The sequence below is a fragment of the Genypterus blacodes genome, unplaced genomic scaffold (genome assembly GCF_046128005.1).
Source record: "Genypterus blacodes isolate CSIRO-AG114 ecotype Tasmania unplaced genomic scaffold, CSIRO-AGI_Gbla_v1 ptg000010l_1, whole genome shotgun sequence".
Taxonomy (NCBI): domain Eukaryota; kingdom Metazoa; phylum Chordata; class Actinopteri; order Ophidiiformes; family Ophidiidae; genus Genypterus; species Genypterus blacodes.
The window spans coordinates 316,742-333,013 of NW_027466824.1; the positions used below are offsets into that span (position 1 = coordinate 316,742).

Sequence of the window (16,272 nt, forward strand, 5' to 3'; positions counted from 1 at the left end):
TCGGGAGGGAAAAGGGACGTATAGAGATGTCGCTGCCTTGCTTGTCGTCTCTCACACACAGTCGCACTTTGGAGTGTTTGCTGCTACTCCAGCGGGGATACAGACACAAGAACAAGCTGGAGAGCATTCAGAGGCAGCTACAAACACACACACAGACACAACAATAGAACATATCATTGCTTCTGTTTGGTAAAGTGTTTACCTCCCAGAGCTCTGACTGCATACAGGTCCAGTGAGCGAGTGTGGGAATGAGGGAGCGCTCGGATCCCCGTCGCTCCCACAGCCCAAGAAAAGATCAAACACATCGGGAGTGTACTGAAAGTAGCAACTTTTTTTCTTTTTGAGATACAACTATTTACATGTAACCAAAGACAGTGTCCTTGAAACGAGTACAAACAAGATTTTTCTCTTCCTGCGACTTTTGTTTTTTTCCCAAATGACAACTCGGAAATCGTATAAAATAAAAATATCAGCTTCGGGAAAAAAGTAGTCTAAGCATTTTTAAATGTCCGTTAACCTCTATGTACAGGAGTATTTACACTCTAAAATTTCATTCAAGACCAGATTTTGCAAAGAGGTTTGACAGTAAACACGAAGAGCGATGTTCACTGCAGCCCTACACAGCCGGTCAAACCATTCTGCGTGTTCACGTATGGCTGTCGTTCAATCAGTGATGGTACATGTGAGCGGTGCAGGACGTGGCTGCGGTTCAGACGCATTGTTCCAGGTACAGGTACACCACAAAAGAATAAATAAATGGGAGAACAATGGATGAGGCGATGAGGCGCAGCTAAAAGGTGGCAGGGCGTACAGAAAGGGGGCGTGGTTACATTTCTAAATGCAGCGATGAGCTCCGACAGACACGACGCCTGCAGACCAGCTGAAGTCCACACACACACGCACACGCACGCGCGATGTCCAGCTGCTGAGCTGCGTCACATGGAGACTCTAATGAAGCGGGGGGATTCAAACAGAACACAGGTGGCATGTTCACATCTCGTTGGGTAAAAACTGAATTTACAGGAGGAAAGGAAAAGTCCTTAAATTAAATACATTAAAAAGAAACATCAGATTTAAAATTCAAAGCTAATTCATTAAGAAGTAACATTTTGGAGCACTGGCGTCTGTTATAGCAGTTTAAATGAGTATAATGATGTTTAAACTGAAACTTAGACACACTCAATACACTGGAATAAGTCCAGATTGATAACGGGAGCTTTTCGTTTCCATCAGAACCATCACCTCTCTCTCACGCCTGATTACTTCTTTATCGCAATTCAGAATTTGGGGGTATAAACGCCCCCGACAAAACAAATAAAAGTAGAAGAAAATAATCAATAAATCAATAAAAGTTAAATTAAAAGTTGCCTATAATGCCCGTGCAACTTGAGCTTATAAAATGAACGGGCACAACCCAAACCTAAAGTCTTAAAGTTAAACGCTCCCTCTCTCTCTCTCTTTCTCTCTCCCTGAACACGCAGGGAAACGGATGAACGCACTCAAACGAACTCCACACAGGTTTACACAGACGCAACCTTCCCACATCCGCAAAAATCACCCACGTTTTCCTGTTAATCAATGATTTCACCCATGGCTAAGATGCAGACACGCAGAGATTAAAACATAATGATCCATAAAATTCGATTGGGACGTTCACACTCTTAAGCGTTGCTACGGCGACCGGGAATCCAAACCCCTGTGGCTCCGCCGCCGAGTCCATCGTTTCATCTGACATTCCGAGATTTTTTGCCCGGTCCTTCGCCTGGCTCCCAGTTACCTGAGGATGAATCTAGGAAGTTCAAAGGTTATCTGAGTCCGTACGTATCTGAACGGGTTCTGTGCATCACGTCTATTAGCTAGCGGGGCTTTGGTTCAGGCTGTGCTCCAGAAGCTGCAGAAACTGTGTGTGTTTGTGTGTCAGTGTTTGCCTTTACAGGTAGAATTCAGATTCAGAGTAATCAGAGGGTTGGGGGGTGGGGACTGGGGGTGTGAAGTCCAGGGAATGCTGCTGAGACTCCTGCGACCCTTTGTGGCTCCTGGTGGGCAGGGGGGCACCGGGGCGGGCCGGGGCGCTTCAATGTGCAGTCAGAACGCGAGTAAGCTGTCTGGCTGTTTGTTAACAGTGCTCCAGGTAGTCGATGACCCGAGAGATGGACTTCTGTCCTGTGGTGCCGACCGCACACTGTGACAGGAGACAGAGAAGAAGAGAAACAAAGAGTTGTGTGAGTGTGGGCGCGGGTGGCTGACAGTGAAGGTGATCTGTGAAGGATATCTGAGCTCCTAATCATTGAAACATTGATATTTATAGCAACACACTGCTGCGACGCTGCGCTCAGACACGGTGAGTCACACTCATCTGTGACTCTAACTGTAATTACTCAATCAGGTGTTGCCTTTTACAACTGAACTGCAATCTCTGCATTCTTCAATAACACAAGAAGAAGAAGAGCTTTGATTTTTTGTTTTCTTCATTTCAGAGACGAGCCATGAGAATCTAAACACACGCGCTCACACACACTCACAGTGAGGTTCATGAAGCTCAGGAACTTCTTCAGCATTTCTGTCATGATGGAGAAATCCCCTTTAGGTAGATTCTCTCTCACAGTAGTCACATTGATCTGGGGGGCAGAGGGGAGACACACAGTGATGAATAGAAGATGGTCACTACAATCGACAGGAGCTGTGTGTGTGGTGTGTGGTGTGTGTGAGTCTCACCTGGCTGCCCTGGCAGAGGCAGCCCAGCAGCAGAGCAGTGTAGGAAGCAGCAATGCTGTCCTCCATATGCTTCCCTGCGTGCTGCAGAGCTACAACAAAGCAGAAAGAAGAGGAAACATTAGGAAATCAACTTACAATAACAAGGTTTAAGACTCTTGAGAAAAGATTGTGGTTGAAAAAAAATGTAATGTGAAAGGCTTTGTGGCTTTAACTGTCTATGTTATCTTAAAGAGACACTAAAAGAGACAGACAGACAGACAGACAGACAGACAGCATCACTCCAGGTTTAGCTAACTCCAGTCGTGCTTTCCTGGTCTATGAGGCTTTAAATGGCGACGCTGCAGAGCCTCGTGTGCCTTCAGCTCCTCAGATGCTCGTCTAGATTGTGACGCAGCTCTTTACAACTCTGCTCCTAAACTGAGGGATGACCTTCACCAAAGGCGTCAGGAGGGGGGAGACACTCGGTGGACATGTATAAGAGACGGCTCTGTGTCTCACTGAGCTTTTATATGAATCTCTAATGTCCAGCATCTTTAACTGCTGCTTTTAATCAGACATTGATTTTTTTTATAGCATCTTCCAAGCATGAATGCAGCTCAAATATCTGCTCTTCATTACAGATTCAGGCTTCAGTTTGCACCCACCTAGATAGGAAGTTAATAGTTGCAGTAGTTTGACTTTGAATACTGGTGGCTACATCACACACACTTTACCTTTATTTAGGTCCAACTCTTCATCCTCCTCCTCTTTCTTCTCTTCTTTCGTCTCATTTTGGCTGTCATTGTTCTCAGCTGCCACCCACTGGATCTCCCCCGACGTCTCCTTCCACTCTCCGCTCTGGTCCGCCGGCTTAGGAGCCTCGCTGATGAGGTCGTCAGTCTTGGCCTCGGCGAGGATGGCGGCACGCTCCCTCTCCAGAAAGAGCTACGACGAGGAGACGACAGAGGAGACATGTGCAATCCATTCACAAACCTGTCTGGAGCCGCGTGATGTGGCAGGTTTAAATGATTCAGAGAATAAAAAACATGCAATGAACGAGTGTGAGAGCAAAGGTGTTCCTACTGGTGACATCGCTAATGTGTGTGTGTAACAAACACAGTCAACACTTCATTCTGAACAGGGTTTAGTCTCAAACGATGTGTTGCTTTTAGGAATGTTTGTGCATCATCTAATCCATCTATCAAAGCCAACATCAAATATGCAGCAGGCATTAGTAGAACAGATGCTCGCTTGTTTAGTGTTCAACTTAATGAGAATTTATGAGTTTGTGCATTGAACAGGATGAAGCGGATTACAGCCTGTGACTGGAGCCGGCTCTGTAGAACACAGAGGCCAACCTGGAGCGCTGACACGGCCATATGTCATCATTCACATTCATTATACAGTAACTATCAGTGTCGGAATAAAACATTGACTATCCAGCAAAAAGAGTTCACAGCCTGATCCGCCTGATCCACCTGTACACACACACACACACACGCTCTCTGTGAAACTCTCCTCTCTTTATGACGCCATATTATTCCCTGCTGTTTGCACTTTCAAACAGAGACCTGGAGCCAAACAAATAAAGGCAACCAGTACAGTAAGTGAGTGGAGACAATCAGTGATTTCTGGCACGACTCCTCTAACCTTCACCAGAGCAGCCAGAGCACCAGCTTTGGGCTCCTCATCTGCATCTCCCTGAGCCTCAGCTGTGCACGTTGGTGCTGGCTCTGCCCCCGACTCTGCTTGTGTTGGGTCGGCGGGCTGCAGCAGGCTCTCCTCCAGGCAGCCGGCTGCGATGGTGTAGTCCATGTCCACCAGAGAGTGGCGGTTCTTGGCACTGTACTCCACCAGGTTAATGAGGAGACCCAGGCCCTAGATCACAAGACGGAACACACAACACGGGTTCAATTTGGCACAGAACATCAGAGACACACACACACACACACACACACACACACACACACACACACACACACACATCCACACAGCAAACAGCTTCTCTTGCAATGTCTGGTGTTGCTTTGGTTTGTTTGGAGCCGTTTCTTACCAGCACTCGCACATCAAAGCGCTGCTCTTGCGGGATGTAGCGCGGCACTATGAGGACGCAGTTCAAGGCCGTCACCAGCAGCTGCTCCTGCTCACCCGTCTTGGTGCTTCCCCACTCTGCAGACAGAAGAGGGAGGGGGGGTTACTCACCTACTCTCATACCAGTCAACTGAATGAGATCAAGCATGTGGGATTCCATCTTGAATGCTTATGCGAGGCATACCGTTATCATGGGTGAGATTGAGAAGCACTCCTATCACGGCCCTCATGCAGTCCTCCACCGCCTTGCCCACGTTGCTGAAGCTGCAGTGAGGCAGCGCTGCGCCCGGCGAGGACAGGGAGCTGTTGTTCAGTGCTCTGCTGTAGCGCTGGATCATGTCCTCGCAGTACCGCAAAGCTCTGGGGAAATCAGGGAAGACAGAGGAACAGCTCAAATTTAGGAAGAGACCAAGATTAAACAAGAGGGAACAGGAATAAGATTGACACAGCAATTCCATAAGTCAAACAAGAAGCCCCTGATGATCCCTGCTGTGTCTCCACCAATACAGAAATATTAATTAAGCCATGCGAGTGGTCAAACACATGATTTCATGGTTCTCATTAACACTGTTGGCAGAGCTGCACTGGCTTATAAGAAGACTTTCAGGGCGACAGGGGAGCTCGTTATCTGGATTACTTTACACTGCTGGAAGACAAAGCAGAGTTTGTTCCTGCATGATACATGATCTAGAAAACAAGTTGCCTCCAAAAATGAGTAATAGTTCACCCCCTCATGTTTAATAAGGATAGGATGGTGTGTAAGGAAGTATGAGACACAGTGGAACAAAACTCATTCATTCGTCAAAAGGTTCAGTGCGTCAATAATAGATCCAAAGTGCGTCTGGAGCTCACCTGGCAGAGGAGACGATGAGCTGGGAGTCTTTGTAGGCGATCAAGTAACTCTGGTTCTCAAGGTTCTGCACTGTCACCTGTCAGAAGAGGAGAAACGTCATCAATCAAGTCAATAAGGGGGAAGGAGATGAAGAGGTCAAATCGCCAAAGAGCAGAAGATTTGAGAAGTTTGGATCAGTTCTGTCTTTTCATCAATGGAGACGTACAACTTGGAGATGTACTCACACTCTCCAGCACTCTCAGACATCTCTCAGCCCCCCAGAGGGAAGCCACAAGGTTCTCCTTGTCATCCTCTTGGCTCAGGTTCTGCACACACTCTTTGACTGTGGGAAAACACACACACACTGGATTACTATGCAGCCAGACAGTTACTTAAAAGGTCAAGAGCTGTGACACTTAAGTCCAGAAAGCCAGAACATTTGCTACAAAAGCAGCAGAGCTGAGACGCCCCCCCACACACACCCACACACGAGCAAAGCAGAAACTCCACACACGCCTACCTTTGTCTACAATGTGGTCCAGGCCTCCCAAGAGCCTCAGCTCTTCTTTGAACCAATCCCCAGCTCTCTTGGAGGTCAGAGAAAGCAACGTCTCCATGGCCAAGTGACCCGTCTACAGGAAACAAGCACATCATCATCTTCATCATCATATGATCCATTACACTTAAAATGCAATTGTCAGCATTATCTCAACTCGCTATGATTTATTTTTGATTAATGAGCCAGACACAACCAAATAAGTGTTTGCAGTTGATAGTGAATGCTGCTCTGCAAAGATTCAACACAAATACACACAGATGGTGTTTCTTTTCTCTTCAATAATCGCTGACAAATCAAAGGCAAGAAGGAGAAACTGTTTCAGCGGACAGAATAGAGAGTTACAGAAGAGGATGGAGTATTGATCAGACATTTGTGGAACTGCAACAGTTATTTAACACCAACATCATGGTTTGAGGTGACTGGACTCACTATGGACCCGGGTGCTTGGTGGGGAAACGTCAGCGTGGAAGAGACGACACATCAAACTTATTCTACCATTCAAGATGCAACAAAGGTTTGATTTAATAGCTTTGTAAAGCAGCAGCTAATTAGTTATAAAAGGCACTTCTGCTTTTATGGGGGGGGTTGGTTTGTTAGGATTATAAATGTTTCATTGTTTGCATATTTAACAGCAGGGCTGTTAGAGGAGAAAAGAATAAAAATAATTCAGCCTGATCCATATCTAAAATGCTAAACTGGCAGGATGAGTGATGCTGCAGTTAAGTCGGGGCTAATTACTCATGTAACAGAATCATGGAGACACACTGCGTTAACTTATATGTAAAGCCATTTCCAACGTTTGTATTTGACACAAACACGGCCTCTTGTTTGGCACATAGGCTGTGAAGCTGTGTGCGTGCAGCTCTCCGTCTGTGTGCCTGTGGTAAGAACACAGAGACAGGAGTGCAGTCAGCAGCACAGAGGATCAGATGGTCCTGAATGCCTGATGATGGTTGGATAATTAGCTCACTGCAGAGATAATTTACTACAGGCTGGATTCCTCCTCATCCATCTATCCAGACTGGCTGATACAGAGCCCCAGACCGTCAGTGGGGCTATTGGGTTCAACGTGACAAGAACACGTGAACAATCTGGTGACTTTATTAGAGCAAGTAAGATGTAAGGCAACCAAAAGTATTTTTAAAACACGAGTGCAAAGCTTCAGGTAGAAGTGTCATTATGTTCACATTAACTGTGGCCCTTGGTGTGGACAATGATGTCTCATGAGTCAAAGCACTTCAGGTTGAGGCTTCATGTCAGGGATTATCTGACAAGTATCTACGCTAACATTGAAGTGTAAAGAAGGTTAAAGGCCAGCTTATTCCATATTGAATTGGAGGAAGACGCACCGTGATGTTCTCCAGGTCCAGGTGTCTGTTGTGCACTGTCTCGCACAGCTTCCTGATCTTCTCCTTGACCTTGGCCACCTCCTTTGGAGTCAGCTGGTCCTCTCGGCCTGAATCGTCCTGCTCCATCTCCAGCAGCTTGATCATCAGCTCCAGACAGGCCCGGTCCAGGTCCATGTTCAGACGATCGCGGCTCAGGATGTACATCAGGGAGGCCGTGCACAGACCGAGGTTCTGACAAAACAACAGAGATCGGCTCGGACAAAGCAGCGGAGGCGACATGCGATGACAAAAAACGGTTCTGAGGGAAATAATATGAAGTGAGAAATAGAAGAAGGTTTTACTAACAGAGTGCTGTGGAGCATCGCTGAGAATATTGAAGACCTGCGCCACTTTCCCATGGGCCCTTAGGTGCATCCTGAAGCTGGGCATGGCACAGCGCGTGGCCAGGCTGATTATACTGCAGCAGAGAGGGAATCAGAGAAGAAGAAAGAGAGACGGCGTGTCAGGAAGAGTGGGCTTTGTGGATTCTGATTCCCAATGTCATCACACTTGTTTTGTAACGCCTCCCCGTTATTTCACCCTCTTCCCTCTGCCCGTCTCAAGGCTACAGATAATCCTCCTGTGTCGTACCAGAGGAAGAGAATCCATGAAAATTCAGCTTCAAAAGTCTTTGTGCTACAGAAAAAGCTGTCCCAAATCCAATACTGTGATGAGTTATGCTTTAATGCAATATTTCTAGGAGGAAATAAAAATGTCAACGGCGTGGAACACTTTGATCTCAGCGGAGCAAAGAACCAACTGTTCCAAGCCGAAGGTGCCTGGCAGAGCCGAGTGGAGGAGTGAAGCAACGGTGCCCACAAACCAGCTGCAGATTGAATAACACCAGGCAGAAGAGACGACTTTGCTTTCTTTCCATTGGCAATGTTGGTATAATGTCCCACTGCTCGCTGGCAGGTAATGACTGGAGAGATCTGCATCATCTGCCTAACCTGGTTGGCTACTTTGTACTCATTCATTCAGTAAACAGATGCATTTCCAGCCGTAAATGAAGCCATAAAGACTTAAATACCATCTCGGTGCGATTGTTCCTCTTACCTAAGGCATCTTGTGTTGAGGGGCTGACTGCTCTTCAGTCCCGTCTCCAGGTACTCAAAGTCGTCTGTGAATTCTTGATTTTCTCCAAACTCCACCACGTCATTGAAGTGCTTCACGTGCTGCACCACCGTGTACAGCTGGTGGGAGAGGAGAGGGGTTAATGTCACCTAATTGTGATGCTGTGCATGTGACACAGACACAGACACACACACACACACACACACACACACACACACAAACAGCAGATGAAATGCTTTCAGCTGCTCATTCCAACTACAGTAATAGCTGACTGCGCTAATACCCCTTCATCAATAACAGCTCGTCCTGTGAAGCAGAGTCTGATCAGCAGTTGACACCGTTCGCCGATGCCAACAGTCATGCTGTGTGTGTGTGGCTGCAGCACCTGAGGTTAAAACATCACCAGCATGTGTAATGACAGCTTAGCTGCAGCCACATTACCTTAAGTGATCCGTGAGCAGAACTCTGATCTGGAGCCAAATGGCCCATCTGCAAATGACAGAGGCTGTAGAGGCTGAGCTGAAAAGTGCATTCTGACCTACACTGCATTTTCAGTGAAGAATGGCGACATGACATCTTACTCAAATGAATTCTGGCCCTTAAAAAGCTGGATAAAATAGGTACAAACTGCAGCAAGCAAGCTTATTAACTCATAACTGGATGCAAACATCTTGTAGTGGAAACATTTCACAACTTAGCACGCAGCTGCACAAACTGAGTGCTGCCTCTCTCCCGGTTGCCTAGCAATGCATCTCTGAACATCTCAGCGCCCCCTGAACTCACCTCCTTGTCCTCCTTCCTGCATTTGAGGGCAGTGACGATATCCTGGTTGAGTCTGGTGGGCATGGTCTCAGACTTGATGACTTTGGGCGGTGGCGGCGGGGCTTTGAAGACGCCGTCATCTTTGTTGGAGATACTGCTGTCCTTACTGCTGCTCGACAGAACGGCCTGAAGAGAGGGAGAGAGACGCAGAGATGAGGCACACAGGAAAAGACACACACACACACAGAGAGAACAACTTCACTTTTAAAATCCATTCCGACTTGAATTAACTTGTTCCCAGAGAAAACAGTTTGAATTGCCAAGGATTCAATCATTGCAGCAATGCAGCGTAATAAGGAAAATTAGGCACGGTCGGCTTTCAATGCCTGAGAGAACATTCACTTTCATTAATACTTTCAATGACAGAATTATGCCAGATTAAGTTCCACCTGTTCACTCCAAATACAGCTCTAAATAAAGCTTGTGAAGCGCAGCACTTTGTTCCGGAGAAGAGTTGATTCTACTTAATGGTAATTGTTGTGGCCACGGTTACTGGTGTTGTTTTACAAGACTGCATCGTCTTGAAAGGCATCTCTAATATTTGGTCCAACCCGACATACACGAGTTCATACAATCAAGTTGATCACCCATGCAGCCTTTCCACACGATGACAAGCTGTGCTTTGATCAGAGTTCATATGTGAAAGATGAGTGAGCTCTTACAGGAGCCGTCTGGGATCGAGACAGGGGAGGCACCGGGATCTCCTCTGACTCAGGCTGGTTCCAGTGGCGAGCGTTGTACACAGCTTTAGCAGGAGACTGGAACAAAATGTAACATCAGATATGACTGTTATGAGTTTGTAGACGTGACCCCAGTGTACACGTTTCAGAACACTGGACCTTCAACAACATGTTTACATTTCAATAAACCATTTTGCCACAAAGCATAAGCTATTGCTATGAACCAGCATTACAAACAATACATAAGTGCTGCACAGAACAATAAGGATGGACTGAGATGACTCTTAGTGTGCAGCACAACAGTCCCACTACAAAGCCAAGTCATTCTGAGACTCGGTTACTTAAGGCAACAAATTATTGTGGTCGGATCATGCGAAGCAAACAGAATTAGAACGACAACAAATAACCCAGAGCCACAAATGATGATCCAACTAAAGCAGAACGTTGCTGCGAAGATTAGACATACAAATCAAGACTGAACAGAGGAGAAAAATAAAAAATGAGCGAGTCTGACCAAGAGAAGTGGTAATTAAGAGATTTGTGTCTGCTCATTGTCATCGCCTGTGTAATTACAAAATAGGCTAAGAGGCAATTACTCAGAGAAATTTCTAACGGCAAATAAAAGAGAATTAAATGCAGGCAGAGCGGCGGGCGTAGACGCTCGCACAGGCCCGGACCTTTTTGGGTCCACTGAAGATCTTTTTGAATCCGGTGCCCATTTCCTTGGATTTGTCGGTTGGCTTCCCTGAGCGACCTTTCTGACCCTCAGCGCCACCCGGGCTGGAGTCATCGGAGAAATCAAAAGCCTCTATTGGAGAAGGGGGAGATTGGTTTTAGTTTCCATACCTCAGCCAGGAGCCATGTTGATAACTTTGGTCTGCCAAGGAAACACATGCTGTGTACCTGTATTGCTGCTGGCCTGGCTGTCCTGAGAGTCGCTGGTATGGGGGCTGTCCACACTGGAGCTGAGAGCAGCTGCAGCCTTCTTCTTAGCCTTCCTCTCTTTGGCTTGAGCTGTCTCTTCATCGCTGTCACTCTCACTCTGGTCGTCAAAGCCAAAGTACTTGATCTTGTAGCTGCTGCCACCGGCTACGGCGCCGCCCTCACGGTCAGCTTTGTCAAAGCCAAAGAACTCCAGCTTGCTCTCCTTCTTGGTCTTTGACTGCGTGGGTCTGAACCTGAGAAGATGGAGAGAGAGAGAGAAAGAGAGAGAGAGAGAAAGAGAGGATCTGCTGTTTTACTTTGATAAAATCTGGATCTGAAACCGACTATTTGCTTGTCAATCATAACTATGAAGAGCTTACTAACCTCACTCTAACCCATCTTGTCTATCTGTCTATTGTAATATTTGTATTAGCATATAAGAGGGCACTGGTGTTTTTAAACATCTCCCTGATTCAGTCTGTAGTGTTCAGAGTGTGAGGGGTACCAGGTACCGTATAGGTTTGGGTGGAGGAGCGTCACACTTCTTCTTCATCTGGCCTGCTTCTCCAAGGTCAACGGGGGCAGCGGGGGTCACCAGTTCATCGATGCTGCGTTCCATGGAGTCCTGGATGGTGACATTGCACACCGACAGACAGGAAGGGTGCAGCACCGTGTAATCCCGCACCCTCCCGCCTCCCCGGCCAGGCGGCTTGGCGGGCGGCTTGGCGGGCGGCTTGGCTGCCGTGTTGGCGGGCGGCTTGGCTGCCATGTTGGCGGGCGGCTTGGCTGCCATGTTGGCGGGCAGCTTGGCTGGCGCGTTGACGGCAGCACTACTTGCATTAGCGGTAAAGACACTGTTGTTTTTATCTTGGGCGACCGCTGCCTCGGTGAGCTTGGTGCTGCTATCGTTGTTTTCCGCAGGATCAGAGGATGTTTTGTTGGCCCGGCTGGGCCGCTGGTATTTCTTGGAGTTTGAGGCCCTGAGGGTGAATGGAGAAGGGGGAATGTTGTCCACCAGCTGTGGAGGAGGCTCTGAAGGACGCTCCAGCTCAGCACCGCTCATCTCTTCTGATGAGAACCCATCATGGGAGGAAGTGGTCTGGACATATCTGCTACCACCTGCTTCATCAGCAGGCTGTTTCCCACGGAGGGAGGTGATTGAGCTGTGAGAGCTCTGAGTGGCTAAGGAGTTCTTATCAGAGAGAGCCGTGTTTGAAATGAAGTTTGCAGGTTTCTGGTTGGTGTCTGATGTGCTTCTGAACCTGGCCTGGTTATTTGTTACAGCTTTCTCTTGTGAAGTTGGTCTGCCTGTAAATATACACATATAAACATAACAAAGAAAATGACTTCATGGCGACTTGGGTTCAAAGTCAAAGTAAGAAGTCCAGCCTCCGTGCCCATGAACTGAACAGGTCTACATGGTCCCTGTGCTGGAATCTAGCAGGCACACTGAGGAATTTAACACTATTTTGTTTTGCGGTGTGACAGATGGTAAAAACACAACACTGTCACATCAAAGAACAGGAAGTAAGTAAGGTGGGTAAGTAAGAAGCACATTAACAGACAGACGGGACTCTGCTGGCACACACACCAACATCATCCTCAACCTTCACTGGGGAACTGTGAGACACTCCCCTCAACAATGACGCTTCACTCCAAAGTAATGACTGTGAAATGTGGCAGACTGCATGGAGATCAGCATGAGTGTGTGTGTGTGTGTGTGTGTGTGTGTGTGTGTGTGTGTGTGTGCTCGCTCTCTCTTACTCGTGACGGTGGCTGTTGAGCTGGTGGAGCCCCGTGAAGACGTCGTGAGCGTGGCCGTCCCACTGGACTGCAGTGAGGTCGTCTTTGTGGCGTTGTCCTTAGAGTGCGAGGCATCGTGGGAGCTGACCGTCTTCGACTCATCATCGCTGTCAAACCCAAAGGGATCTTCTTCACTGTCTCGGTCTTCAAACCGGGGCCTCTTGGAGTGCTCGGGCACATCTGACTTTAACATGGGCCTCTTGGCCTTGTAGGTGGTCTCCCCCCATTTGGTGCTCAGGGTGGGCTTTTTATTGGAGAAAACCTCATCAAACTTGGAGTTGGCCTCCCCACCCTTGCGGTTGTATGTTTTACCGAATCTGGATGTCATGTTGAAAGCTTTATATCACATATTCTCTGCGAACACAAGCAGACAGCAACACTCATCATTAGTATATAGATGATATATACATTCCTGCATGTAGCCATAACACAGAATTCACTACTAAATGATTGTAATACACTGCACGAGTAAGCAGCTTCATTTACGGGTCATTAATATGTCGATTGCATTGTAAACCACACTGCTGTCAGAATCGGACAGCTAGCTCCTTTAGCAGAGCTTTCCTAAAGCTTAACATGAGCGACACACTGATCCGTAATAAAGCATTTCGCTGAATTCCACGGACCAATCAACGCGTAATTTAACAGCAACGTCGCATAGGTAGAATGACAGTTATCTCATCTATGTGTACTAACTCTATCTAGCTGTAAGTTAGGCCCACTCCCGTCTGTAAACTTACTATAAAGTTAGCTTTAGCATTAGCTTCAGTGCTGCTATGCTAGGCTAGCACTGCCGCTGTTTACAGTCCGCATTTGATTACATCGCATGACCCAAACCCTGTGTTTGGAATACAAAGTAATGAACCATGGCCTTTATATCAATAAAGAGAATAAACCGGTAGAGTCCAGTGTTGCGGTGAGCGTGTAGGAGCAGTAAAGCAGGCTCACCTTCCAGCTCAGAGCAGCCTGCGCTTGTGTTAGCCTGCCGGCTGAGGCCCGGCCTGCTGCTCGCGCACAAATCAAGCGGGTAAAGTCCGGTCAGCTCTGTCAAAAACAACGCTACAAGCACACCATTAACCAGAGAGAGACCCAGAGAACATGCCGGTTACCACAGACAAGCGAACTAACAGATGTGGCGGCTAAAACAGTCTAAATACAGCGGATAATGGTGACTTTTTGCATTATATAGCGTTACTGTCGGCCATTAAAGTAACCCCTCCCTCATCCTCTCTGGCAGGACCTTCGTGCCGTGCTCCGCAAAATGGGAACACCCAATCAGCGACACGGAGGTTTTGCCGTGCTGGGAGACGTTCCAGTAAACGCGACTGTGATTGGATGAAAACTGAAACCATAATAGACGACAGGGGGCGGTAGAGGGCTGTTTGGTTTGGTGAACACAGATGGACTCTGCCCGCTGTGTTCGTGCTGTCAGATGCAAGCTGGTGTGGGGGAGCAAGTTAGGAAAGAAAAGATCGATCTGTGACTCGTTTGGAACGCAACAAACATATAAACGTTTGGTGGTTATATATATGGTTGAATCTCTGACAGGCGAAGACTATGCTGAAGGAACCTTTCTCTATTTGAGCTTAGTTTTGTTTGGTCTGTGTCAGCGCTCGAGGCGAAGGCCTCAGGCTGCCCCCCTTGCCTAGTCCAGTCATGCTAGTGTCGCTCTGGGACAAAAACAGGCTTTGTGACGTTTGACACCATCCATCCTGTGTGTTCTTTTCTAAATAAGGTTATGATGCTTTCTTTCATTGGATTCCAGCCCCCATTTCTTCCAACCCCAACCTGCTGTAAGCTGTAGAGATGTCTCTGTGTTTCACCCTTGCCATGTTTTATTCAAATATATTCAGGCTAATTCAGGAGCTTTTCCTGAGTTTCAGGTGCTCCCACCCACCCCCAAGTGAAGCACAGAGTGCATGAAGGCCTGATGTGCAAGCTTGCTGTAGGCTATTAGGAGGAGCCCCTTAACCGACCAGTGAGCGAATAGGCAGGCCTCCAGTATTCTGATGAGCAGTCATCATTCTGCTATCTTCAGGCTGATGGTGAGTGCAGAGGATAAGCGGACTGGGTCGTCTCATTGAGTGACAGAGAACTGGAGTTACGGGTATTTGAGATTAAGATGATGAGTTACTGAAGGTTCCATTGACACTGTGTCTGTATTTTCACATTCATGTTGAATAGTGCATTTATACAGCTGCTTTCTAGCTTAAGGTGTATGTTAAAGACACACTCTTAGATCACTGCTGTGTCTTATCTGTGTCTATTATTCCTAGTTTCCTGTCATCCTGTCCTCATTCCATATCAGCCTCACTTTTTTGTGTGCATACAACACAGAGGCGGACAGTAACGGAGTACATTTACTTGAGTACTGTACTTTAGTATACTTTTTAGGGATCTGTACTTTACTCGAGTATCATGTTGGGGGAGTACTTATGACTTTTACTCAAGTACATTTGAAATGCAAATATCGTACTTTTTACTCCGCTACATTTCTATCCATAACCATAAGTACTCGTTACTTTTTCTAAAAAAATTAAAAAGCGGGCAAACCCTGTGGATTCAGTATTTTGTTGTTTCCTTCTCAAACGTGATTGGATTGTACAGGTGCCACTGACAGGGACAGCCTATCAGCAATCCGGAGAATGTCAGAAAAAATGACGGGGACTTTTACCTTCTGTAAAACGGTTCGGAAAAACGACCTCAAATAATCCTAGTCCCGGGCGAATACGACCCTGTAAAAACGTATGTAAGTAGTCCGTCGTGTCCTGTTTAAACGTAGTCGAAATATAATAGCCTGGGGCAAAACCTAAAATACTTTACCACCACTGTTGATGGGTAATATTTGTCTTCATTAATTATTATTATGAATTTGTCACACATCATTTAGGAATACTGTGTGTGTGTGTGTGTGTGTGTGTGTGTGTGTGTGTGTGTGTTGTCTCGCATACACACAAATTAGCTGCATTTTCTTTATTCCTCTTGCATATAAACCCATTCATTCAAGCACAATTTTATTTTCATAATTTGTGACATTCTTCAAGGTATTAACATTAAAGATTCCATAAAAACTCCATCCAGGAGGTTTCTATAGGTAAAGGTAAGCACTGTGGCAGTAATAATACAATATTTAGAAAATGTACTCTTGGTACTTGAGTACTTTTAAAAACAAGTACTTCAGTACTTTTACTTAAGTAAACATCTGACTGTAGTACTTTTACTTGTACTTGAGTAAAATTTAACAAGCGGTATCTGTACTTTTACTTAAGTAATGAAGCTGTGTACTCCGTCCGCCTCTGGGTATAACACCTAAATGACTTCAAGCAACATTTAGGGAACTGTAATGATCTATCTGGGATGAAGGTAATTAGTTTTACCCGTTAAGTCATTTCATTGCAGTACTGA

General features: G+C 46.5%; 1 protein-coding gene across 1 annotated transcript; it reads right to left on the reverse strand.

Annotated features, from left to right (window-relative positions):
* Nucleotides 1-311: 311 nt before the first annotated feature.
* wapla (WAPL cohesin release factor a) lies at nt 312-14,111 on the reverse strand. The gene is made up of 20 exons (XM_076158572.1): nt 13,816-14,111; nt 12,829-13,221; nt 11,577-12,372; nt 11,044-11,318; nt 10,818-10,948; nt 10,123-10,218; nt 9,422-9,586; nt 8,621-8,757; nt 7,871-7,982; nt 7,526-7,756; nt 6,138-6,249; nt 5,863-5,960; nt 5,638-5,714; nt 4,970-5,145; nt 4,748-4,863; nt 4,345-4,572; nt 3,429-3,639; nt 2,716-2,804; nt 2,523-2,618; nt 312-2,182 (listed from the first exon to the last, which is right to left on the reverse strand). Exons 2-20 carry the CDS (start codon nt 13,193-13,195, stop codon nt 2,117-2,119), a joined length of 3,579 nt encoding a protein of 1,192 aa, XP_076014687.1. The 5' UTR covers nt 13,196-13,221; nt 13,816-14,111; the 3' UTR covers nt 312-2,116.
* Nucleotides 14,112-16,272: the final 2,161 nt, after the last annotated feature.